The sequence below is a fragment of the Brachycentrus maculatus genome, unplaced genomic scaffold, assembly GCF_059751285.1.
Source record: "Brachycentrus maculatus isolate JH-2025_06_01 unplaced genomic scaffold, ASM5975128v1 h1tg000649l, whole genome shotgun sequence".
NCBI classification, from domain to species: Eukaryota; Metazoa; Arthropoda; class Insecta; order Trichoptera; family Brachycentridae; genus Brachycentrus; species Brachycentrus maculatus.
Window position 1 is genome coordinate 24,448 of NW_028281385.1, and position 26,835 is coordinate 51,282.

General features: G+C 33.1%; 1 protein-coding gene across 1 annotated transcript in view; it reads left to right on the forward strand.

Moving 5' to 3' along the window:
• The window catches only part of LOC148300830 (protein jim lovell-like), a 31,663-nt gene extending 12,722 nt beyond the window's left edge, over window positions 1–18,941 (forward strand). The window contains exons 2-4 of the mRNA XM_088274211.1: window positions 1,358–2,206; window positions 17,426–17,563; window positions 17,966–18,941. Of these exons, the coding sequence (XP_088130337.1) occupies window positions 1,459–2,206; window positions 17,426–17,563; window positions 17,966–18,600 (1,521 nt within the window). The 5' untranslated portion in view covers window positions 1,358–1,458 and the 3' untranslated portion in view covers window positions 18,601–18,941. The remainder of the gene's footprint in view (window positions 1–1,357; window positions 2,207–17,425; window positions 17,564–17,965) is intronic.
• Window positions 18,942–26,835: the final 7,894 nt, after the last annotated feature.

The window sequence follows — 26,835 nt, forward strand, 5'->3', positions numbered from 1 at the left end:
GTCTAACTCTTCTCTTCTTAAACGACAGCACTAATGTGTAAGTGTGCTTTTTCTCATCTCTTAAAATAGATCATATATATTCTTCGACCTGTCGTGATTTTTCTCAAATTTCACAAAGCACCCTAAAATTTCTCACTCTTCTGTTCTTAAACTCATTGAAAATCTTGGAGATATTTAGCTTCACCCTCGCGTTTCGCATCACTCTTTCTAAGATATATGTAAACCTCAATATATAAATAAAATTAAATAGTGTACATATGGCAGTACTAATGTGTAAATGTGCCTTTTCTCGTATCTTACAATGAATCATACATTCTTCGACCTGTCGTGATTTTTGTCAAATTTCACAAAGCACCCTAAAATTTCTCACTCTTCTGTTCTTAAACGCATTGAAAATCTTAGAGATTTTTAGCTTCACCCTCGCGGTTCGTATCACTCCTTCTAATTGCACCCCTCTCCCTTCCTCGCCGCCGACTTCCACACACAGCCCGACACACCCCCGCAGAACCTACCGATACTCGCACGATTCTTTTAACTCGGACACCCCAGTACGACCGAGAGAGACGGACTACCAGACGGAAAATGCGAATCCGACGGGGGTCGCGTGGTGTCGTCCTTTTCCCGCCGGGTCGCGCCAGAGGGGGACAGGCGACGCGGGGCGCGCGAGCTCGCGTCACGACCGTCGCGGCGCTTGCGTCTTTGTCTAATCGGATTCATTAACGTCGGATCCGGGAATTATGCGTCCATTGGCAGTCCGAGGAAGGCCGACAGATGCACCGCGGCAACCGACGAAGCCGCACGCGCTCTTACCGCCGCTGGTCCACGTCGCCACTGAGCTTCGCCATCTGTCAAACTCGCCTCCGAAAGTTTTGACGTTTTGTTGGCGCGCTTTTAAATCGACTTTGTTTTTTTAACGTTCGCTTCGAAGTTTTCCGTAAAAAAATTAAAATAAAGTTTTTTCCAACATTATTATAAATATACGTTTTGGGATGTTTTATAGAAGTGATTTGTTTAAATTGACATAAATGACTAAACGATTCGCATAAACTTTTTGAAACAGTCGTAATACTTTCAAAGTTAACATTCTAAATATTTTACGTGCAATTAACAAAAATACATTCAAAACAATGAACATGAATTTAATGTGAGAAAAGTACAATTAAGAATATGTTCGGTGAATTAAACTAATTAATAGCGTACCCACTATTCCGCTATTTAAAATTCAGAAACCACTTACGGAGTTCTTTAGGAGCTTTCATCGAGAGGTGCGAAGAATAATTTCGAAAAACAATTTAGTTTCCGACCGTTAGATAATACTAGATAGAAGAAGTGTTAAGGGTCGCGCTTGTTGTTGCAGCGCGTCATGAGCGGGCAGCACTAGTGCAGCCGGCAGCCGGTAGCAGGCAGCAGGCAGCGGCAGACGCGGCTCCAGGCAGCAGCAGCAGCAGCGGCAGCAGCATGGCCGCGGCCGGCCAGCAGGAGCACTACAGCCTGCGCTGGAACAACCACCAGCACCACCTGCTGCGCGCCTTCGCCGCCCTGCTGAGGGCCGAGGCGCTGGTGGACGTCACGCTGGTGTGCGCCGAGGGCCGCGTGCGCGCGCACAAGGTCGTGCTGAGCGCGTGCTCGCCCTTCTTCCGCCGCATCTTCTCCGAGAACCCGTGCAAGCACCCCGTCATAGTGCTCAAGGACTTCCACGGCTGGGAGGTGCAGGCCGTGGTGGACTTCATGTACCGCGGCGAGATCAGCGTGGCGCAGGAGCAGCTCAAGATGATCATCAAGGCGGGCGCCGCGCTGCAGGTGCGCGGGCTGGTCGAGCAGGAGGGCCGCGAGCCCAGCCCGGGCGGCGCGTCGCCCGAGCCGGCGGCCGCCGCCAGCCCGCGCTCCGAGCCCGAGCCGGCGCGCCCCGAGCCGGCCGGCTCGCCCGACTGCTGCTCGCCCGTGCCGCGCCGCAAGCAGGCGCGCCCGCGGCGCCGCTCGGGCGAGGGCCCGCAGGACCTGTCGCTGGGCGCGCGCCGCAGCCCCTCGGCCGGCCTGCGCGAGGCGCGCCGCCCCAAGCTGGAGGCCGAGGAGCTGCGCCACAGCCCGGAGGCGCCCGCGCCCCCGCACCCGCACCCGCACCCGCCCGCGCGCCTGCCGCCCCCGGAGCCCATGCCCTACCCGCCGGCGCCCTCCGTGTCCGCCATGGCCCTCACTCCGCCACACAGTGAGTACCCAAGTAATTGCTTTATTTCAATATTTATTTTTAAAAAATCGCAAGCGTCACATTGCTTTCTAAAACTTAAATTCTTAATTTCAAAATATACGAGAAAACCCGGAATAATGAAAGCTTTATAGAATGCAGTGTGTATATTAAATTGACATCGATACATAGGTATTAAATAAACAGTATTAAGTATATTAAAAAACATATATTTAAAGAAATATTGAATTTTCAGGAATTTTCTTAAAGGCACTACTAATGAAACTATTTTTTTTTTAAAGAGCTATACCAATATTTCATTGATACTCCTTAATAATGTGATAATGGTTTCCGTCTCTTTGTGTTAGGTGTGTAAAGTTACTCACCTTCGTGTGTAGAACTAATAATACGTAAATAATAATGATTGTAATATACATTTAACTTTAATTATATACCTACTACTTACAATAAAAGCTTATCTTCGGCACTCTTTTTTCAATTATCTCGAATTTAATTATCATACCTGTGTGAAGTAAAACCAAAATCATATATTTATTTTATGAGGCAATTCAATTGTTCAAACGGAGTGCGATCACTTGTGCGAATACTTTCTTTATTGTTCGATCGATTTAACATCTGAACAATTTAACGTTTTACTCAAACATACACCTACCAACGTACGCGAAATATTCATTTTACTGGACCCAGTTAAAATGCAATTAATTAAAATGAATTTATTTGTAAAGCTTATTATACGGAATATACGTATTGGCGGGCTTATTGCTAAGAAGCAATATCTTCCAAGCAACTAAAACAGCCTAGTGATACTGGTCAAAATTTGAAACTTATACAGCCGTTTGAAATAATAGGGCAGATAGTGCTTGTACATAAGTATAAACAAAAAAAACATACATTACGATTAATCTCAACATAAATAAAAACGATAAAATAAACATATCGCTCACTCCTTTCAACAACGTCATATGTCAAAAAACTTGATTTTTCAGAAAATGTTTTTCAAGTTTAAGAATATAATGAAATGCATTAAAAATAATATCAAGCCACTTATTGAACTTTTTACTGTACAACAGATCTTTTTAGGGAAAACCTGAAGGTTTTTTATCCATTTGAAAAATATTTAGTCTATTAAAAAAAATAAACAATACCTTTTCTTCAAAATGCAAATACAACACTTTCTGCCCTGTGGCGGGTAAATATTAAGGTAAAAATATGCCGCTTTTGCTGAGATATAGTACATTTTCTGTGCATTCCGAAAACTTGCACAACTAAAAATTGATTTTTGATATATGACGTTGTTGAAAGGAGTGAGCGATCTATAATACTTGTATTGGCCGGGAATGGAATACTCTAATAACTGTTGAGTACCGAATATTCTGCTTTTTAACAACATTTTGATTGTGTCTAAATACATTTTCTGGGCATTCCGAAAACATGCACAACTGTAAATTGAAGATTTTTGATAAATGACGTTGTTGAAAAGTCAAATGATGTATGAATTTACCAGAAATTTTACGGAAATGGTTTTATATTCTTTTTATATTCTTATTCTATCCGCACCCACAAGTGCATAGGGCATTACTTCATTAAGTTAACATTGACACTGTGTTAACTCGTTAAATCATACTAAGGCGAGGTCATCAGTCCTGTCATCTAGATGTTTACTTATAGATATTGGAGTAGAATAGAGAAACAGTTGACGTAAGAATAGTATGTATGAGGAGATGTATGAATGTCTAAGAATCTTTGCAAATACGTTTTCCGTAGCACCACTGAGATAGGAATGGGAAAATATGAACAAATATGTTTTTTACAACATATTGAGTGTGTCCAAATACGTGTTCACAAATCTGGATTATCTCCAATTATACGAGTTATTTTCATCTCATCAATAGATGTCTCTAGTGAAGTTCTAGTAATTCAAGAACAATGTTTCTAATTTGGTTCAAATATATAGAACTTCCAGAATTTGAGTAGTGTGGTTGTCAATCATGGGTAGATTTGGTGAATGTTACATGTGTGTTAAGTGATCACTTAAACCAGCCTATGACGGTCGTCAGCCCCGTAAATGTCCAGACTTTTATATTCTTCTTCATCTTTGATGAGATAATATGAAATATGTTTTTTTTAAACTTATTTAGCATTGTATTTTTTAAATGAATTAATCAATTGTACGGAGGTAATTATGATACCTACATGGCAACTATTTTAAGTAGATGCTTCATACCACAAGATCACTTCGAAGTAAACTTAAACAATATCCTACAAATTTATCCGTACGATTGTTTTAATAACAATGCCCAACACAATATAACTTTCTTAATTGGTTGAAACACTTTATCCGGTTTAACACATTTACACATGGTTATAGTTAAATTTAAATGAAAGCTTTATTCAATATCAAGTAACTGGGTTAACTAATTTTTTCAGCTTAGAAGTTATATACGTCTAAAAAGAAATTATGGCCACATTCTTTTTATGAGAACCAGAGTTGATTCAACACTTTTGTGGCTGTGTTGCATTTTTAAATATTAAATTGAATCGAAACTAAACTTTCAATGTACAGTAAATCCTCGATATAACGGACTAATTGGGGGTAAGGGGTGTCCGTTTAAGCCGATAGTCCATTTAATAAAAATCTTGTAAAAATAAATCAAAAACCTTGTTTTGAAAATATGATCGCTGTATTTAGATATAAATAATCCTAAAAAAACACAAACAACTTTTTTCCTTTTTCTCTTAAGCCTATCTACACCCGATGGTGCGTAGGGCATTGCATCTAATCGGTGTAGTTTTATCTCAATCATTGATCTCATGAAGGCAAAATATCCTTTTTTTTGTTTTAAGTAAGTTAAAGTCCAGGGTAGTATTAAATGAATATTAAGGGGTAACTAGCGATCTGGATGATTCAATAGGTGTTCGGCTGCGCGAAAAGCCGGTCAAGTCTCTGCGCACGATTATTTTTAAAATATGTATACTTATTGAATTTTGCGTTTTTTAGAATATTAAATAGAAAAAAATATTTTAATATTTTTTTGAATTCCCGACTCCAATAACTCTTTTCTTTTTAAGACCATATATTTATTTCGAAGAAAAACTTAATTTTACAAAAACGGTATTTTAAGCAAAAAATTCAATTAAATATTACCTGGGTTTGAAGAAAAATTAATGCATTGTATCCACGTACGGTTTCTTGATCGTCAATTTCAAGGCGTTTCCGTCACTAATCCAGTGTTTTATCCAACAATTATTTATATCCATTTTTATTTCTATGTCTAACGAATTTGCTATTTTAAAATCAGTTTTAGATCGGGCGGTATTGTTAGGAAGTTAAAATTGCCGGAAAAGATATTTACAGTTATATAATATTACATAGTAAATGCGTTATCTATCTATTGTAATCGACCATCAGATCTGATAGAGCATACTCGTATTGCAATTCATTGATTTCGTCGAAAATAAAATGAAGGCAAGGGGATGATAAACCAGACGCCGCGAATCCTGCGTAAAGTCTATTTCCGGAAGTTGGTTAGTAAAATTATAATTTAAATCTATCCACCCTTCTTTCTGAACCTAATTCTAGAATTGCGGGCATAATTTCGAAAATGATAAAGCTAAACGCATTTTAACTATGAAATTTTTTACTAATTGTTATTATTATTTTCTATTCTTTTTTTGTTTGTAAATAAAAATAATACTTGACACTGGCAGAAACTTTAAAAAAAAAGACATACAATCGTATGAAATAATGCAATTACTTCTATTACATTTTTTATTATTAAAAATGAAATAGAGTAATCCAAAATTGTCTTATGTGGTATAAGATTACAGTTTAGTTTCGATTTGAAGTATTGTTTTGATTTATAAATATCAATTTTTTATGTATGTTCAATGCATATTTTATTAGTAAATATTTTTTTATATATAAAAACGTACATTGTCCAAAGCGTTTCCCTACCTTGGTTATTAACATTAATAAAATTGTCCTATATCGCCTACCTTAACTTTTTTAGTATCGTTAAATATGTTATCATTGAGGCATATAAATGGACAAAGTATGAACAATATAAAAAAATAAGTTAATTAGTTTATAAATTACGTAATACATATCGCTCACTCCTTTCAACAACGTCATATATCTAAAATCGTCAATTTTCAGTTTTGCATGTATTCGGAATGCCCAGAAAATGTACTATATCCCAGCAAAAGCGGCATATTTTTAACTTAATATTTACACGCTACAGGGCAGAAAGTGTTGTTTTTGCATTTTTAAGAATAGGTATTGTTTAATTATTTTTTTTAAATATACTAAATATTTTCAAATGGAAAAAAACCTTCAAGATTTACCTATAAGGATCTGTTGCACAGTAAAAAGTTTTTAATGCATTTTATCATATTCTTAAACTTTAAAAACGTTCTCCTGAAAAATCAAGTTTTTTGAAATATGACGTTGAAAGGAGTGAGCGATATGTTACTCACATGACAATATTAATTTTTTATTCAATAATATTTGGTTACCGTTTACTATGTACTGACGGCGTCGTTGCGTAATTGGGTAGACGCTTGACTGCGAAACCTGCGTCGCGGGTGTTATTCCCGCCAATTGCAAAATAAATTCAAGAAAGATATATTTTCAATTGGTCTGAGTGTTTGTGAAGTATTTTTCACACCAACCTTTCCTATCCTTACTATCCTACCTGCAGACAAGCCTCTAAAAGTAGAGGCTTTGCGGGTTATTACTTTATAAAAATATTAAAAATCCTTTTATTTAAAAAATAATACAATTATGTATTATTTATTAACCTTTTAACCCTATTAACTTCCTTCTTCTATGGTATTATATATCATTTACCTCTGTACCTATTTTTTTTTATATCAATTAACTATTTTATTGGTCTTCTTAAATATTCTTTGATAATCACTTTAATGTCGGAATAATAATTTTTATTAAGCTGAATACTAATCGACCTTCCACCATTTTTGTAAAAATCATTGAACCATCAAAGGCAAACACAAACAAGCCTTGAATATTGGTTTTTTTTAAAAATATGTCATGTTCACTTTTTTTCATTATTTATTAACGCAGTAGCTTTATAGAATTAATCCTTTGTATGTAATCGTGTAGGTTTGTATGTACCAACCGACTTCCTGGTATATTTATCAGAAACAATCTCAAACAAAAAGAGATAAACCGAGGGAACAAGAGTTACAGTATTAAAAGTAAACTTTGTTTTTAAACATTTTCTTCTGGTATAAAATGATTGAACTCTGTATTTCGAAAAGGTTGAAAGTCACAATTTTTTGAAAAGTAGGTAATTTAATATGTTTTATTTTGTTTGTTTTTCCTTTATACACTTTCATTAGATATATAGAAAAAATATTTTCTCGTGTCAATCAATCAAATTTTGTACTTAAGTTCGACTATTTAAAAAAAAAAAAAAAAAATGTATTTAGTTTCCACATATTCAATGCTTTATGCAATGTATTGGAAAAATTCAGTTTTTTTTTCTAAAGAAATTCACATATTGCTCACTCCTTTCAAGAACGTCATAAATCAAAAATCGACAATTTTCAGTTGTGCATGTTTTCGAAATGCCCAGAAAATGTACTATATCCCAGCGAAAGAGGCATATTTTTAACTTAATATTTACCCGCTACAGGGCAGAAAGTGTTGGTTTTGCATTTTGAAGAAAAGGTATTGTTTAATTATTTTTTTAAACATACTTAATATTTTTCAAATGGAGAAAAAACCTTCAGGTTTTACCTAAAAAGATCTGTTGCACAGTAAAAAGTTCAATAAGTTTCTTGATATTTATTTTTAATACATTGTATTATATTTTTAAACTTTAAAAACGTTCTCCTGATTTTTTTTTTATTTTTTATTATGACGTTCTTGAAAGGAGTGAGCGATATGGTTTTGAAAAAAAATAATAGAAAGGTAAAGACATTATAAAAATTGTTTTTAAAAAAAAAATATAATCGAAAAAAACAAACAAAGATCTGATATATATATTTTAAATAGGCGTGAACTTACGTCCAGCTCTCAACGCTGCCGGACGCTAACTAAATTTTAATATTGCGATTAAGGCCTTAAATATTTTAAAAACTTATTTTCAAATATACTTATGTTTGGCAAATTCGCGCAAATTTGCTGAAAATTTAAGTCATTCTAACAGTTAAATAAATTACTTAATTGACCTTACTAAAGTACCTACATACCCAATACATCTATAAATAAGTAAAAAAAAATACTGTGTTCAATTCAAGGTATTTAATTAAAAATATTAAGTGGAAACAGAACCTTTGTTTTTAAATCAGCGTACGTTGAACATGCATTCGATCCATTCATGGAATAAAATATGCTAACAATTTTGGTTGATTAGAAGATATTGCTTCTTAGCAATAAGCTAGCTAACGTGCTTTTTTCTGTATTAAGTCAAAATAATAATAATATGCATTTTTCCACGCGTGTCGCCAAAATTTTATAGCGTGCGACATTTTTTTTTCTATCCTAGGTCTTATTCTTCTACCGTTCTTTGATAAAGCTATTTTAAAAAATAAAATAAACGATAATTATCCTTCTTTAATGCGATTTGTCAATTGTTTTCATTGAATTTTAAATTTAACTTTATATAAAAACAGTTTATATTATCCACAGACACTTCGTGATGGAATTGCATTTTAATATATTATTAGATTAAAACCAATATTTTTAGCTTTTCCACTTTATTTTTATTTGACCAGCGACTGGGTTTCGTCGTTACCGACATCATCAGACTGGTGATGGCCAGTCTGATGATGTCGGTAACGACGAAACCCGGTCGCTGGTCAAATAAATTAAAGTGGAAAAGCTAAAAATATTGGTTTTAATCTAATAATATATTATAAAAACAATGTGGAAGAAAACATCTACGTATCAGTTTTAACTAATTTGCAATTCACACATTCTTGTGTTTGAAGCTCTACATTGGATTGATGTAGCGGTATATTAGTTGTAAATAACGTGAAAGTCTCGCGTGTACGTTGCCAGATCATAATCTATACAGATAAAATATCTTATATAAAAATATTTTTTTTAAAGCTAACTTTTTTTATTAAATGCAATATAACCTCCAATTTGCTTTGTAAAACGTCCAATTCTAAGTGAAAAGCCTGTATTACCGAATCGCTAATCTTTAATGCTTATGTACGATAGTAATTTTTGGACTTTTTACTATGTATTCCGTTTGGACGCAATCGGTAAATAAAATTTAATTCACCTTTCACTATGTTTTTAGGTTTTTGTGATTTTCATTTCTGCTCGGGTCCACTACAAATTATCAATGGTATTCTGTCACCATAGCTGCTCGGGAGTTCATTTCTCTTCGAAGCCAACGCACAAAACAAGGTTTACAAGAGTAATAAACAACCTTAATATTGCAGACGTTCCCCGGCATCTAATTGCGCAACCTGCGAACTCTTTGCACCCGAATCAGTCTCACGATCCAAATAATATAGAACCGCCTAAAACACAGAATACGGAACAAAAAGTTAAATGAATTTATCCGAGTCTGGTGTCTGCATACACGCTTTAATTAAAATAATAACAAATAGCGTGTATGTATTACAGAACACACAATGTAGAGAATGTTAACAGTCTCTGATCAAATTACTGTGTCCACCTTCTTATTCGTATATTTCAGTATATGGGAGTCAAACGAACACTTTTTTGACCTAATCAAATAAACTAAATAGGTGTATTTTTAAATTATATATTTAATATTCTACCCGCGATTGACAACCCACACTTCTCAAGTTTTCGTATAAGAAATTAAAGATGTGTTTTTGTTTCATTTGAAAAGTCCTTATACATGTTACTTCATCGGCGACATCTATGAATGACATTAGTAAGTCTTTTTTATTAGCTGAAACCCAATGTTCATAGGGCACTGCCACGTTTTGACTCAGTGTTTATCTTGATCGTTACTTACATCAAGGCAAGGTGGTACTCCTGAATTTCATCTGGGACCAGTCCAGGGTAATAAAAATATTAGAATAAGAAATAAAAATACAGTGTATTTAATTGCTTCAAGCTATTTAGTATTATTTATTGATTTGTCGTTTAATTTGTAGAACTCCATTTTAATTTATGTATTAATTGTTAAGTCAAACACAGATTTTTAAAATCTACTTAGTTGTATTTTATTGTTAAAAAACGAATGTGAAGATTAAACAATGCCATAACTAGGCGAAACGATTGTCACAATATTATTTTTTATGTGTTTTTAAACAATATAATACAACTTAGTAGACTCAAAAATCTGTGTTGATTTAACAATTAATACGTAAATTATTTAGTATTCTTTATTCTCCAATGTACCGTCAGAGGTCATCTTTTTGTTCGTTCGTAATAATTTTGGCGAGGAGTGTACTTATTCTCTTGAGTTATCCACTTTCGGATTCCCAAATTGGGATTTTTATTCATGTGTGATTTGATTGTTATCTCGGTTCGTGATTATCTCTTCTTTGTTAGAGAACAAACTAAGGCACACTTAGCTCCGCTAATGACGGCCCAGCAGTCCGACAGATAAAGAAATCGGGCTGTCTAAATAATTATTTATGGGAACGGAATGACTCTGTGGGCCAATATTATCTATTTTATTTGGGTTCTTTTAATCAATTTACGTCATTTTGGTAAGTATACCACTGCAACAACAACTGGATATTTAGGTAGAGGGAACTTGCATTCTAAACCATATCTCACCACTCCTAATTAAATTGTTTTTCAGATTAAATAATAGTAATAAAATTAGTTTTATTCTTTGATTCGGCAGTCAATTTGTAGTAAAATCTATACGGTAGTGTGGTGTGGTATACGGTATTTGAAAATGTTGCGGAATGCATCGAAACACGTGTCACAATAGATTTTAATAAATAGTAGTATTTACTAAGTAAAGTCCGCCTCCTTAGTGTAATAGTCAGCACGCTTGGCTAAAATAATCGGCGAATGACAAGTCCATACAAATGCCCATACATACATACTCCCATCTCAATAACTAATTCGTTTCTCTTGAGATCTCAATAATAAACTGATAACAACCCTTTGTGGGTTGAATTCGGTGTTTGTCTTCAATGATTTGAACTCAGTTAACATATTCCTTTTTTTAAATTTATGTGTTACAAGTTATTATTTAATAATTACAGAAACAATTAAACTTATTAATATTTTATCGACTTATAATAATTTCAGTCATTAACAACACTTAAATAAATTATTTCGTTTAATGAGTCATCGTTATAAGAAAACGATTGAACTTTATTGTATCTATCAATATGCTGTAATTTTCTCTGTCCTCTATATTTATCTTCTTCCGTAGCGCAGTAGTTAGCGCATTTAACTACTGTTCTGAAGTTCCCGGATTCGATACCTAGAAAGGTCAAAATAAATATAACATCGGTGCCTTATGCACCATTGGGTACGGATAGTACTTAGAAGAAGAAAAAATCCCTAGATCTTTTATTTTTTCAAAAATACATGATTTTGTGTAATCGCTACTTAGATTCATAAAAATTAACGTAGAAAGTATAAAATAACTATTTTATCAGCTTCTATTTCGATTATTTTTCTTCTTTAAATAAATCATTATAAATTATTTTTATCAGACCTTATAAGATCGTGGTTTTTTAAATACATTTTTTTTAATTACTACATCGATTACGGTGTAAAGGTATTAATTAATTAACCTTTTCTTGGTAACACCTCTCGCAAAGAATAATCTTTTTCCAATATTAAATTTTTTCTCTCAAATTTACCATGACGTTAGTAACCTTCTACGTCATAGGCCAAAAAATGTGTGAAGACTAATTATAAAGCTTTAAATAAAATTCATTTTCTTTTTTATTAATTTAATTACATTTTGACACCCTCCGGGAGAGTTCTAAGTTTCTCAAAAATAATATTTTTTAGCGAGAAATGCCTACTATTGAAAATCTCATTTAGTATGGACTTATTAACTATATAAGATAATATTTCTGTACAACATTTTGAGTGTGTCCAAATACTTGTTCGCAAATTTGGATTATCCTCAATTATCGGATTTATTTTTTATGTAAAATAATATTATAAAAATCACTCCTATAATTCGAGATAATCCAGATTTGTGAACACGTATTTGGACGCACTCAAAATCTTGTAAATAAATTAACTGGTCAAAAATTATAAATAATAAAATGAAAAGGATATTTTCTAGCGTTTCTCATGTATGTGATTATAATATATCGGACCTCACATAAAAATTAAAGAGTTTCTGCTCACTATAAAAGCTTCTTTCATCTCACCATAGATATTTCTAGTAAAATTCTGGTGATTAATGCATTTTGTTTCGAATTTGAACAATATAGGTATATAGAAGTTCCAAGAACTTGAGTAGTGTGGTTGTCAATCATGGGTAGAATTGGTGAATGTTACACGTGTACACACCTTCTTCATCTATGTTGAGATGTCAAAAATAATATGTATGTATATATTGTGTACCAAAAAACAATATTATTAATAATTTTCGCCCCTAAGATAAGCGGATATTACCCCTATTCGCGGTTAAAAATCAGTTTGAGGTTGTATCAGGTGGACAGGTTATCATAATAAGCGAGGAGGTGTGTGTTATGTGTATCCGCTCCGGGCCTAAATGCCGGCGGTAGCAATTACTGTGCGTGGCGTAGGTACCCCCGCGTAATCGCTCCCCGGGAGTGTTCCACTACCCGCCAGATTAGCAGCCAACCTGTTTGATAACTCAGACGCGCTCGCTATACCGACGCTCGGTTTATGCGAGCCTGGCAACCCGGAAGAGCACTTGAATAATGTGCCCATCAGGGAAACGAAGAATTACATTATATGTTTTACAATCATTACTGCACTATGTACTGTAATTATTATAACATATGATGTAACACAGTTTTGCAATGCAAATCATCATCAGTAGTTGGGTAGACGCTCGACTGCGAAACTGCCGTCGCGGGTTTGATTCCCACCAACTTCAAAATGAATTCAATTTCAATCACCCAGACTAGGGTGTTTGTGATGTATTTTACGCTTTTACCATCCATATTTTTACTATCCTACCTGCAGACCAGAGGCTGTGCGGGTTATACCTTTTAAAAAAATCCTTATATTAAAAGAATAATATATTCTATATTAATCTTCAAAGCCTATCAATCTTATTTTAAATTGGTCAGGGTGTTTGTGATGTATTTTTCGCATTTCTTTTCCCTATCCTTACTATCCTACCTGCAGACAAGTATCTAAAAGTACAGGCTTTCCGGGTTATTCCTTTTAATAAAAAATAAACAAAAATAATTAAATAAGTACATCAAAAAAGTTGTTGGTTTTTTGAAGGCACGCATCATACAGACACGTCATAATATACTCGTACCTATCATTGAAATCACGCCGTCAGCACATACTGACGTCCCTCTCTTTCTAGGGGATAACATCAGCAATTCGGGAGGGTTTCCCGTAACGCTTTTCTCCTTCCACCCCGAGGTACCGTGTAATGTAAATTAATATAAAGTATTATACACATGTTAGGTAGGATTTTCTCCGTGATGTAAAGTGTAAGACGGTTCGTACCGAAAAATGCTGATGATTTGTTGTTTCTGTATTATACAAGATTCGAATTAAGCAAACATTTAAATAAGATTTAGGGTGATTATAATGCTTTTAAAGCAAATATTTTTTTATACAAAACGTACCGTGTACTTATGCTAATACGTGTTTTTAATAAAAATTAAGGGTTTACTCGTGTATATATATATATATATATATATATATATATATATATATATATATATATATATATATATATATATATATATATATATATATATATATATATATATATATATATATATATATATATATATATATATATACATATATATATATATATATATATATATATATATATATATATATATATATATATATATATAAGTATGTTAAGTGTAACAAAGCGCAGTTGTCATGCATTTCCTAAGTGCTACACAAAATAGGGGTACGTTTCCTAAGTAAAATTTAAGCTTAAAAAATGATTTCCGTCTTAAACTCAAAGATGTATTCCTCCCTTTCCGTTTTTTTTATTTGCGGGATATAAATTCTAATAAATATTTTCATAGTAAAAAAACTCATGTATCTAATACTTAGATTTTTTTACATTAAAATAATCTTATGATTTCATTGGTTTTTAAAGATTTTTTATGTACAATTTATTTTCAACCTTTTTTGGTATCTGCAATTATAGCCTTAACCTTATTCTATCTCATTTCACTACGAGTGCAAGAAAGTAAAGGAAGGAGACAGGTAAGCAGTATAAATAGATTAATAATTTTTGTTGGGTCGCATAAAGTTTCAGTGTTTTCAATTTTTCAACTTTTAAAACTGAATTTTGAACTATTTTGATATATTTAGAGAGAGAAAAGCTTTTTGTATGTTTCGAAATAATAAAGTATAAAGATTATGTTTGTTTTTATTACCACCGCTACCAAAGTTGCATTGAAAAAAACTTATGAAAATTAAAATCATAGATTATTTTGAATATGAGTCCATATTTTTTACCCTTCTAAGATGTTTTTTTATACTGTTTTAAAACAGCACATATTAAAATTTATTAAACTACATTAAAAACATAAATGCGTAAAATGTTTATTTTGTATATAAATTTCAATTAACTTTTGATAAATAAGAATACATAAATATTTTTATTACGAACGTCGGTTACCTCTTGGACGAATTTTAGTATTTACAAGAACTGGAAAAGTATACCTACCAACCGTCTACTCTCCCACGTGTTCAAAGTACATAAACAAACATTCGTATGCACACACGCATGCGTCTAGCCAACAAACACATATGTACGCGATACCCTTGAGCCTCAAAGGAAACCCCCACGAGGCACCTGCGGAAAAGGTTGCACGTGTAACATCTTCCAACTTCTCTTTTCCTAGGAATGTATTTTCCCTGGCTGTCGATTCCCTAGATTTCCAAGTGAACGTGTGTAGCAGAGGGGATTTATTCCCGTGCAACTGTTGTACAAAGTTACATATCCAACTTTGGCATACTTCCTGCAAACTTTGCCGGATGCGTTCCCTTGTTGCGATATTTGTATTGACTTCGGAAAAGCGTTTGACGCAAAAGTTGTTCATCGATACTGAATGGGAACATACGGTTTGGATGGTGTTACTTTGAAAACAACGTAAATCGTATGCTGACTGTCTGCCGAGATTATTTTAGGCGTTTAACTATTTTCCAACTATTGTGATTTAGATTAAAAGTTATTTTTATTTAAAAGATAAATTATTGTGTTGTTATTATTGACAAAAATACTTACTTCAATTTCATACTATTTCTGTGCACCTAAGTGGATTCGAACCCAGAAACTCTGACTCAAGAGTCCGCGACACTAACCACGGACCCACAACCCGACAAGTTAAATTATTCGATTCATATATTAAAGGCGAAACGGTCATTTGTTAACTTTTACAGAGACAGGCGATCGAATTATAAAAACACTTTTTTTTTAATAAGTCATTACTTCAATCTGTTTTTGGAGTTGCCAACTTCAGGCCAAGTATCCGTTAGGTCGCAACTTCATTTTGTATAAATCCAAGTAACGTTTTACGTATTTGTTTTTTTTTTAAACACTGTTTTTGCATTGAAAAATAAGTCATTCCTTGAAATAATTATATGGTTTTGAAAAAAATTAAAGATGTATCGAAAGGTAAGGGGTTAAAAAAATATTTAAAAATATTGTTTCCATACTTATATATATTTTTTTTTTAAAAAAACAAAAAATATCCAATATGCCTTCTTTAAAAAAAATCGGGCGTGGCACCAAGAGGTATGGGAATTGCTTCGACTTTAGTTTTATAAACTTGCTTTTTCCTTTTTCGATCGATATTGTGTTAAAAATGTAGAATAGGGATATTGCTTTATTTATTTTACATAATAAAAATAAAAATAATTTTTTAATGAATTGTCGAATACCTATAGATCAGTGTGATAAATATGTATTGTATGATATAAATAAAAGATCTTTGTATATATAACTAAACATTACAAATAAGTTGATCTTTTCTAAGGCAAATCCAGTTTCCAATTTTACCATGTATACGAGTACATGTGCTTGTATTTTCAAATTTATAAGCATAATTAATGGTTTGTATTTTAGTCCTTCCCACGCCGTTTTTCCTTACAAACATTGTCCACATAATGGTCTCATCTCACATACATGTAAGCATGTCACAGTTTTCCCTCCCCAAGATTCATTCGGCAAACATTCGAGCTTTACTTTAAGTTTCCCTTATCTCCTTAGCCCGACCGAGAAGGATCTTTAATCTCTTAAGTTACCCGCAAGATCTGGACCACAAGCATTTAGCATGTAAGTTTTGGGGAGAAAACCACTTCGGTCAGTGAATTATAATAAACTTGAATGAACCGTTTAACTTATGAGTACCACACAGCTAACAGATATAACGAAATTTAGTATTTTTTATTCCATATACGCAGGGATTTTTTTAAAACAAAAAAGGTCCCGAACTTATTTCATTGCAAGCTTTTTTCCAAAAAAAAAAATATATATTCATATATCATTTAAATATTCATTACAATACCATATTTTATAATTTGACGAATTGTAAAAATAAAGATTGTAATTACGTAAGTCCAAACATTTTTTGGTGTAATTTTTTTTGAAAATTTTGTAAATTTAAAAAAATATAACCTATATCCATGAAAGAAGGTGCCGGAACGCCGTTCCACCGCGTTACATGGAAAAAAGCCCTGCATATACCTGTATGTAATTCGTTAATTCTCTACATAATTGTTTAGTTAACTTGATATGCATGTTTCATTAACACTTATGGTATTGTATCTATTATATCATAATTAATAGCGATTAATCAATTTATAGGGGAAAAATGGTGTATTGTAAAATTAAGGTTTTTCAAAACATTTTTACGATTTCTCATAGTATATAATAAAATAATCACTATATACTTTTTCCACATAAATTTTATTTGACCAGCGATCGGGTTTCATCGTAACCGACATCATCACACTGGTTTCTCATAGTTTTGCGATTTGCCAATGGTTAAAATATGATAAAAAAAATTCTCACGTATTCATGAAATTGTATTAATTATTTTGTGAGATGATAAAATAATTTACTTATTATTTCGTTATCTTTGTTTCAGTGTTCGGTTTAGATTCGGGACTGGGACTGTTCCCTCCGGGAATGGACCCGGGGAAGCTGTATAGTCCCCTCATGGACATGCCAGACCCCCGTGCTCCCCAACACGACCCCCACATGTTCAGTAGCGTCAAGAAAAAATGTAAGTATCTATCGTCATATCGTCAAACCTTTACCTATGAATTTATTAAAGAACATCTTAGGTATTTCGTCATGGTCGAATTCACTCGTAATAACTTATATTAAAAGCTGTCCCACAGCATTCCTAGATCTGATACAGAAGTATCTAGGCTTCCTGACAGACCTTCTCTTCCAAAGTTTTTTTTTTTTAAATCAAAGTTGTATCCCGGTTTTACTGTGAATTAACATTCAAAAGCTTTCAATATCCCTGTCACTGCCAATCTAAATAATTACAAGTTTGTACATCCACCACCAAATTTTCTAGATTTTGGGAGAGTCCGATACCTTGCGGGAAGCCGCGAGACTATGATGTTCTGTGCGTTAATCGCAATAACTTAGTGTATATGTACGTCGTTTGTTCCAGGGAGGCCGAAGGGGCAGCACAGCGCTCCCCGCGGGGGTCCCCCGCGCTCGTGGACGAACGCGGAGCTCACGGAGGCTCTGCAGCACGTGTGGAACAAGAAGATGACGACGAGCCAGGCCTCGCGCATCTTCGGCATCCCGTACAACTCGCTGCTCATGTACGTGCGCGGCAAGTACGGCAAGAGCCTGAAGCTGGAGCAGCTGCGCAAGGACTGCATCGGCGGGCCGCTCGACATGCTCGGCATGGGCCCGGGCAACAACAACAACAACACGCCCAAGCACCACGTGAAGGACGAGCAGGGCGCCGCCGCGCTGGGCCAGCGGCCCGCCAGCTCCGAGCCCGACCTCATGGCCGGCGCCATGTTCAACCCGTTCTCGCAGGGCTTCTACCCCGAGTTCCCGCCCGGCTTCCCCATGCCGCTCAACATGCTGCACCTGCTGCCGCCCGACAAGGCGCGCGACGCGTGGCGCGACCAGGGCGGCCCGCTGGCGCTCGACCTGCTGGCCAAGGACGACGACTGCAAGAGCGACCGCTCCAAGGAGAACTCGGCGGACGAGGACGCCGACCACCTGTTCCGGCCGCCGCTGCTGGCGCACGACCGCAGAGAGATCCTGCAGCAGAACGGCCAGGACTAGGCAACCGAACCAAAGTGTACAGACACCTTCTCTCCTTACCCGATAGATGTCGTTTATTTATTCTACCTTCTAGTGTGAGATGAGCGCGAGGGAGACTGAAAACGAGAACAAATTGATCTCATGCCGCGGTGTTGTGAAAGATTTCATTTCGAATATTAAATAAATAGAAAATTTAGCATTTTTTAAGTATATATTTCGACTAAATGAATTAAGTTAAATCGTAACACATACACGCAGTCGCGCCGATAGGCCCGTTGCTACATACATCCAATACATAATAGGTATTATAATAAATCAATGAAAACTGTAAAAACACCATTGATAATGAAAATCGATGCAAATTATTGTTGCCGTTATTTTGTTCCTTATTTTTTTTTTAATTAATTATTTAATAAATGTTATGTAAGTGAGTTGAAAGAAATGAGAGTTTCTTTAGCACTGACATTTATTTCTTTAAATCTTTTAATGTGATATATTTTTATTAGGTAGGTATATTATAACATATTAGACACAATATATAATGATCACACGTAGGTTTATGTCGTTGATATGATCAACCAAGTGCAATAAATGTTTTTCTTTCTTTTGTGAATCAAACTATCTTTTTTCTGCTTATGGAAATTCTAGTATAGGTATGTGTTAGAAAAATACGAGAAAAATACTAAATGCCGAGTTCGGACACTCGGAGTGAAGTATTACAGTTAAGAATAAACGACCTTGTTGACACGTCAGTGGAGGTGTTTCGATAAATAATGGAATGCTGCTACACATACAGGCTTTCCATTATAGTTGATTTTAGTTAAATAATTTATTGTTTGTATATTATTTAAATGTGTAAGTAAACCACCGTTAAACTTTTTGTTAAAGATTTTTAGTCATATCATTCTCTTTGAATCCTCTCTCTTTGCAGATCGGTAAAGTAATATAGGACAGGAAACTTCCACAGGCGAGTCCTGTTACGGAATATTGTAGATTGATATTTGATTTGGTTGATTGATCGGCGATTAAGTTTGTAAACATTTTTATTACCTATATGTACGAATTAGTTCTTAAATAGTACGTAATGATACTCGACTCAACCCATCTTGCACACGATGTTCAAATTTCCATGAGCTTTTTTTCTAAGTAACGAAGAAAATCAATATATTACCTATTAATAATATACCTTTATTGTAATTTGTAACTAAATGGTGACTATGAAGTGCTTAACGGCATTTCTTATAATTTATATATAAAATATATCGTAATCAAAGAGAAACCTCACAAAATACTATTAATTTCTTACCGGTGGATAAGATAAGGAAATGTGACAACTGTCACTGTAAAACTTACTTAAATTTCAACAATAAAAGACTGATATGTTATTCATCTATATATATTTTTATATAACGCAGGCAGCAAACATTCAACAGTTCCAACTTACATAATTATATAATTACATTGTTACAATATTCTCTTCATAGTTTCATCATAGTGACAACTTCATTGTATCGTTCCTTTTATTGGATACATTATTTACAATATGATCCCTGCGTAGGTAATAGTATTTCTCATTCCGATAATAACCCCAATCTGAGTTTATTTCCTGACATCTAATTTTACAGTATCGGTAATGTTTACCGCGACACTCGATGATTTAAGGAAATGATATTATACTTTTTTAAGTGATACGGCAATGGTTGTGATAAAACTTTATATTATCATGACATTTTATAATTTATGTTTAATTTTACTTAACATTCTTGTAATGTTTTATTTCGTTATATTAATAATAATATTGTGTTTTCTTACTCAAATTGTATTCTCACTGAATTTTTTTCTATCCAGACGGTTAAGGAACTTTGGTATTTTATTGGTAAAATTGCAGAAAGACGAAACTGCCAAATAAAAACGTATTGTAAATGTGTTGAATATTGTAAAAATTGGTATCGCTAAATTTAGAAAAATTCTCTCCACGTAACATTACAAATAATCAAATGTTATGCAGATAAATAGTTGTATACGGTTTTGAATAAATAGGTGTACAAAATTTAGTCAAAATAAAGTTTAAAAAAATACTTATCGATATTGTAACATTTCTGAATTAATTTGAGTTTATTGAAATTGTATAAAATTAAAAAAAAACTGTTTCTTACTCGTGAATCCCAAGATCTTGATATTGTGTAATCTGATTGTTCGATCAATAAAAGTATACATTATTGTTTGGTTAATTTTCGGTAGATTCAATTAAAATAGAATCAATTCATCAGGGTAACATTTACATAATAGTTACATATTTTATATAATTAATAAAATTATACATACATTATATCTACTTATATTATAAACTGTCGTAATATTTTTTTGCGCATAATATACATAGTTGTGGTATTCTTTTGATTGATTGCAGGATAAAATGTTGCTTGTTAATTTCTTGTTTTCCTTTTAAAATGCGTGGAAAGATTAACCATTCAATAAAAATATGTTTACAGGAAATTTTACCATAATTTTGGGATGTAAAAGCAAAACTGCCACTATGCGATAACTTTGACAGATTTGGAATAACAAAATTAATATATTTATCGAATAAGCGAATAAAAAGTTAAGGAAAGAGTAAAAACAAAAATGTTGTTCTTAGTTACCGCAAAATATAAATGATTGCGAGAGGCGTTTCTGCTGCTATATCCCTCATGTTGATGAGATATTTGTTACCATTTTTATGTGAAATAATAACCATTTTAATATCTTTAGTTTAATTATTATTATATTATATTAAATCATAGAACTGATTTCGATATTTTGTATCAATATTCTTTTTTATTAAAATGAACGCACATCTTATCAGTATTATAGTTTTTTAAATTTAATTTAACGTATAATGCACAATTTCTGATAATTAAAAACCACCAGAATATTATCTCAGGCATTATGAGGTTTTTATTTAAAAAAAACGACGAGTTGATAATGATTAATAATTATTTTCTGTAACACGTTTCGCAACTTGTGACAATTAATGTTCCTTTATTTTTAATCAGAATTTTTAATTTATAATTAATATTATTTTTACACAAAGCCACAGGAGTGGAGGATATAATATATTATATAAAACACGCAGTTATTTTAAGGGCTTTGTAAATTAAATATATTATAAATTTATTATATATATATATGTATATGATATAGAATAAAAGTAATAAAAAAAATATGTTTAGTATATTATAAATTTTTGTTTGATGATTAATGTAGGGACATCATTTTTGGAATTGCCGAAATATTGAGTTGTCAATTGGATGATTAAATGAATTGATGTAAGCTATTCCGTTTTATTAACCTCCTCCAACACCCCAAACTATGGAATTTTTTTTTTTTTTTTTTTGTGAGGACAAGGAATCTTGCATCCCTTATGTCACGACCATATAAAGTCTAACTTATTAAACTATGCAATGGTCCAGTTTCTGACGAGCGGCGGCCGCGGATGGCGGAAGCGAACTTAATTATTGGACGCAGTAAGTATGCCACAGAGAATCAAACCGAGTGTTTCCCTAAACATCTGAATACACTGTACGGCTGGCCACACAGCTAACTGCATGTCACTAGATGCATTTTTGTCATCTGATTAACTATTCTGCAGCTGATTATCTGTTTTCTTTTCTTTTTTATAAAAGTGTTTTGTTGAACCACTAATTCTCATTAATTATGACATTTCGCTCACTCCTTTCAAGAACGTCATAAATCAAAAAACTTGAAATCTCAGGAGAACATTTTTAAAGTTTAAAAATATAATACAATGTATTAAAAATAAATATCAAGCCACTTGTTGAACTTTTTACTGTGCAACAGATCTTTTTAGGTAAAACCTGAAGGTTTTTTCCCCATTTGAAAAATATTAATTACATTAAAAAAAAATAATTAAACACCACCTTTTCTTCAAAATACAAAAACAACACTTTCTGCCCTGTAGCGGGTAAATATTAAGTTGAAAATTTGCCGGGATAAAGTACATTTTCTGGGCATTCTGAAAACATGCACAACTGAAATTTGACGATTTTTGATTTATGACGTTCTTGAAAGGAGTGAGCGATTTGTCATGATATATGTTGCACATGTAATAGTTGTTAATACTCGATGAACCAAAATATGCTCAAATTGATTTACATGTATAATATACAAAGAGGCGTCAAGCAATACCTTTTATATATACCTGTGATGAAAACGAGATTGTCAAGCAACATGATCAATTATTTTTATTAATTTTTCTGTTGCTTTATTATTTTATTTTATTTTATTTACTGCTGAAATTACCAACGACAAAAAACGTCCGCCTCTGTGGTATAATTGTTTAGCTAACATGCTGGAGGTCCCGGGTTCGATTCCCAGGGGGGGGCGAAAATAAATATTAGTGATTTTTAACGATTTTACACTCTAATATTTATTTAATATTACCCCGGACTGGTCCCTAAATCACGGGAATGATCACCTTGCCTTCATGTAAGTAACGTTCAAGATAACACTACGTCAATACGATGCAGTGCCCTATGCATTATTGAGTGCGGATAAGGGTTTGAGGAGGAAAAAATTATCAAGATTTTCTCGTCTAATATTTTCCTTTCCTATAAATCACGGATAATTGAGACTGCCATCTGTGTATTTCTTTTAGAAACTCTTCAACCTTTCCATTCGATTTGGGATTATTGTCAAAAGACTAGCTTTGTTTTCTACCGATGAAAATAATTCATCATGTCTTGTATAGATGGCTAAGAAAGAATAATAAAATCAAACGTTTAAAATATGCAATATACAGAGATGGCACTAATCGTAATTGTATTGACATTTTATTTGATAACTACAGGCGGACCTCATCTTTCGCACAATTCGCTATTTCACACATTAATAAAAAAAAATGGCAAAAATGTTTTATTTCCGTGCAGTTGTTTCCCTTTCACACTATGAAATGCGTATGAACCGGATCCGTACTGTGAAAATGGTTATGTACATACTGAATTATAACATATCACTCGCTCCTTTCAAGAACGTCATAAATCAAAAAACGTAAATTTTCAGTTGTGCATGTTTTCGGAATGCCCAGAAAATGTAGTATATACCAGAAAAAGAGGCATATTTTTTAACTTAATATTTACCCGCTACAGGGCAGAATGTGTTGTTTTTGCATTTTGAAGAAAAAGTATTGTTTAATTATTTTTTGAAATATCCTAAATATTTTTTAAATGGAGAAAAAACCTTCAGGTTTTACCTAAAAAAATCTGTTGCACAGTAAAAAGTTTAATAAGTGGCTTGATATTTAATTTTAATACATTGTATTATATTTTTAAACTTTAAAATCGTTCTCCTGAAAAATCAAGTTTTTTTATTTATGACGTTCTTGAAAGGAGTGAGCGATATGTAAACGCAATAAACAATAAGGAGACGCAAGGGCTGAAATAAATGGTCAATAATAAAAGGTTCATGGAATCAACTATGGCCAAAATTTAAGGGTGATTTCAAAAATTCCGATGAAACTCCAGAAACCATCATACTTGAAATTAGAAATAGTTCACCTAATGAACGAAGTAAACCTGTTAACAGTGAAGATTTTAATGAGATAATTGAATCTCATTCTGAACCCTTGACTAATGAATTTCTAATGGACCGACAAGAGAATGAAAAGAATAAACTAATTGATAGTGAGGATGAAGAACCTGAAGAAAGCATCATGACCTTAGCAATAAAAAATATGAATGAAATTCTTACGCATCTCGAGACATTTAAAAAAATTATGGAAGAGAACCCATATGGTAAGTATCTCATGTGCGTTGGGCGATTCATAATAGCACTTCATGTTACAGAACTCTCTATGGAGAAAAGAAGAAAAAAAATTGTGAAATACTAATAAAACTCTTGACAAGTTTATAAAGAAAATATAATTTTTAGTTTAGTTAATAAAGAAAAGGTACGAAAAGATACGGTAGCCCTCATTTTTTTGCTCTGTAAATACAAATACTCTGTCCGCCTCCGTAGTGTAATGGTCAGCATGCTCGGCTACCGTTCTGGAGGTCCCGGGTTCGATTCCCAGGAGGGTTTAATAAATATTAGTGATTTTTTCACTCTAATATTTATTCAATATTACACTGGACTGGTACCTGAAGTGGAGGGCTGATCACCTTTCCTTCATGTGTAAAAAACGATCGAGATAACACTGCGTTTATATGAAGCAGTGCCCTATGCACCATTGGGGTGCGGTAAGGGATTTATTATATATTATTAAATACAGATTACGAAAATGTTTATTTTACCATCGATTCTAATTAAATAATCGAGTGAATATTGTTTTAACAATATTTTCAGCATGCCCTAATCTTTGTATACAAATAATAAGACGTTTTTTTTAAGGAAAAAAAAGTGAATATTTTATGTTAATTGTGAAGCAAGCACAGCACGAGGCAAAGAACTTAATTTAATTTAGGTAAATATCTCGCGTGTAAGAAATGTGGGCAATAATGTTTTAACGTATTATACATAATGTAAGCATAATTCTCTTCTGCTGTGGGCTGCGCACGCTTACCCTTAATGCGTGTTATTTGGGGTTGGAATCTGACGCTTTTACCAGTACTTAAATCGGATTGCTCCGCGCATCTCAAACATTCCCAGACTTGTGTCTGTAAATATGAATTAATACACATATTTTAAACATTATTTATAGCAAAAGACACGACAGAATTGGGGCTTCGAAAAAATAGTTATGCAGAAATCCCATACGAATTCACAACCTAATCAGCGTCACTATGATTGTCCAGCGGGAGTGGCAGTAGATATAAACCATAGATTTTTCACGGTAATGTTAACATATGAGTCTTATATAGGGTTACCATTTATCCCGATATGTCGAAACATGTCACCGTTATTGACAGTAGTGTGCTGACCTCCTGAGGACCTCGAAAATACCCCAATATGTGCTCGAAATAATGATATTTTAATTTCATTGTGGACAATCGTGTGACATGAAAATATAAATTAAACGTCCTGAAACAAACTGACTCTTAACATATGAAATAAAAAAAATATGGTTTTCAACTTATTCTTTTAGTGAAAATAATAACATTTAAAATAAATACAATACTGTCGGATATCTTATCTGAATATCTGTATAGTAAGAAAGGTATTTTAAAAATGGAAATGTATATAAAAAATATTATAAATTAGCGATAATTTTTGTGCTTCGCTTAAATAAAAGGCTTAAATTCTGGTATGTTTTTTAGTCAAAGTAAATCATTCGCAAGATATTTTATTACAAAATGAAATTTAATTATACACTTGTTTAAATTTCGCACAGTTTGAGAATTCCCGAAACAGATTTGGATTTGAAGCAACCGCTTCGGAATATAATTTGATATTGTTATATTAACATGTATATAGGTTTATCCATACGATTATTTTAAAGTTCATAATATTTAGGGCGTCAATCAGGATGGAAAAAACTTGCAGTATGAACATACCCAATAATTTTTATTTATATTTACACTTACAAAACCATATGTAACATCCTAAATATAAAAGAATTATTAAAAAAATACCACGCATTATGTTGGTCTATTTTACAGTGTGGGATTATTGATTGAAGTGGTAAGTGTAACGTGTAAAGAATTATTAAAAATGTTATGCATAGTTACCCAAAATTATTTTGAAAATGATGCTATAAGTTCTAAGACAGACTACTCAGAGGAGATATTCAACCAATTACAACTTATGAATCTTTTTTTATTTTTTTTATAAATAACTTTTTACCCATCCTCCTGGGAATCGAACCTGGGACTTTTCCAGCACTGTAGCCGAGCGTGCTGAGAATTACACTATGGAGGCGGACTACAAGGGTAAAATAAATTAGTAAAATATAAGCGTCTAACAAAAAGAACAACATCAATAATACGAAATATAATATTTTTTTAAAAATTATTTTCTATGAAGTTTGTCGCGTCTCTCCGGTTATTTTCGCTTTTGGGAACATATCGCTCACTCCTTTCAACAACGTCATATATCAAAAATCGTCAATTTTCAGTTGTGCATGTTTTCGGAATGAAAAATGTACTATATCCCAGCAAAAGCAGCATATTTTTAACTTAATATTTACCCGCTACAGGGCAGAAAGTGTTGTTTTTTCATTTATAGAAAAGGTTTGATAATTTTTTAAAATATACTTAATATTTTTCAAACGGAAAAAAACCTTCAGGTTTTTTCCTAAAAAGATTTGTTGCCCAGTAAAAA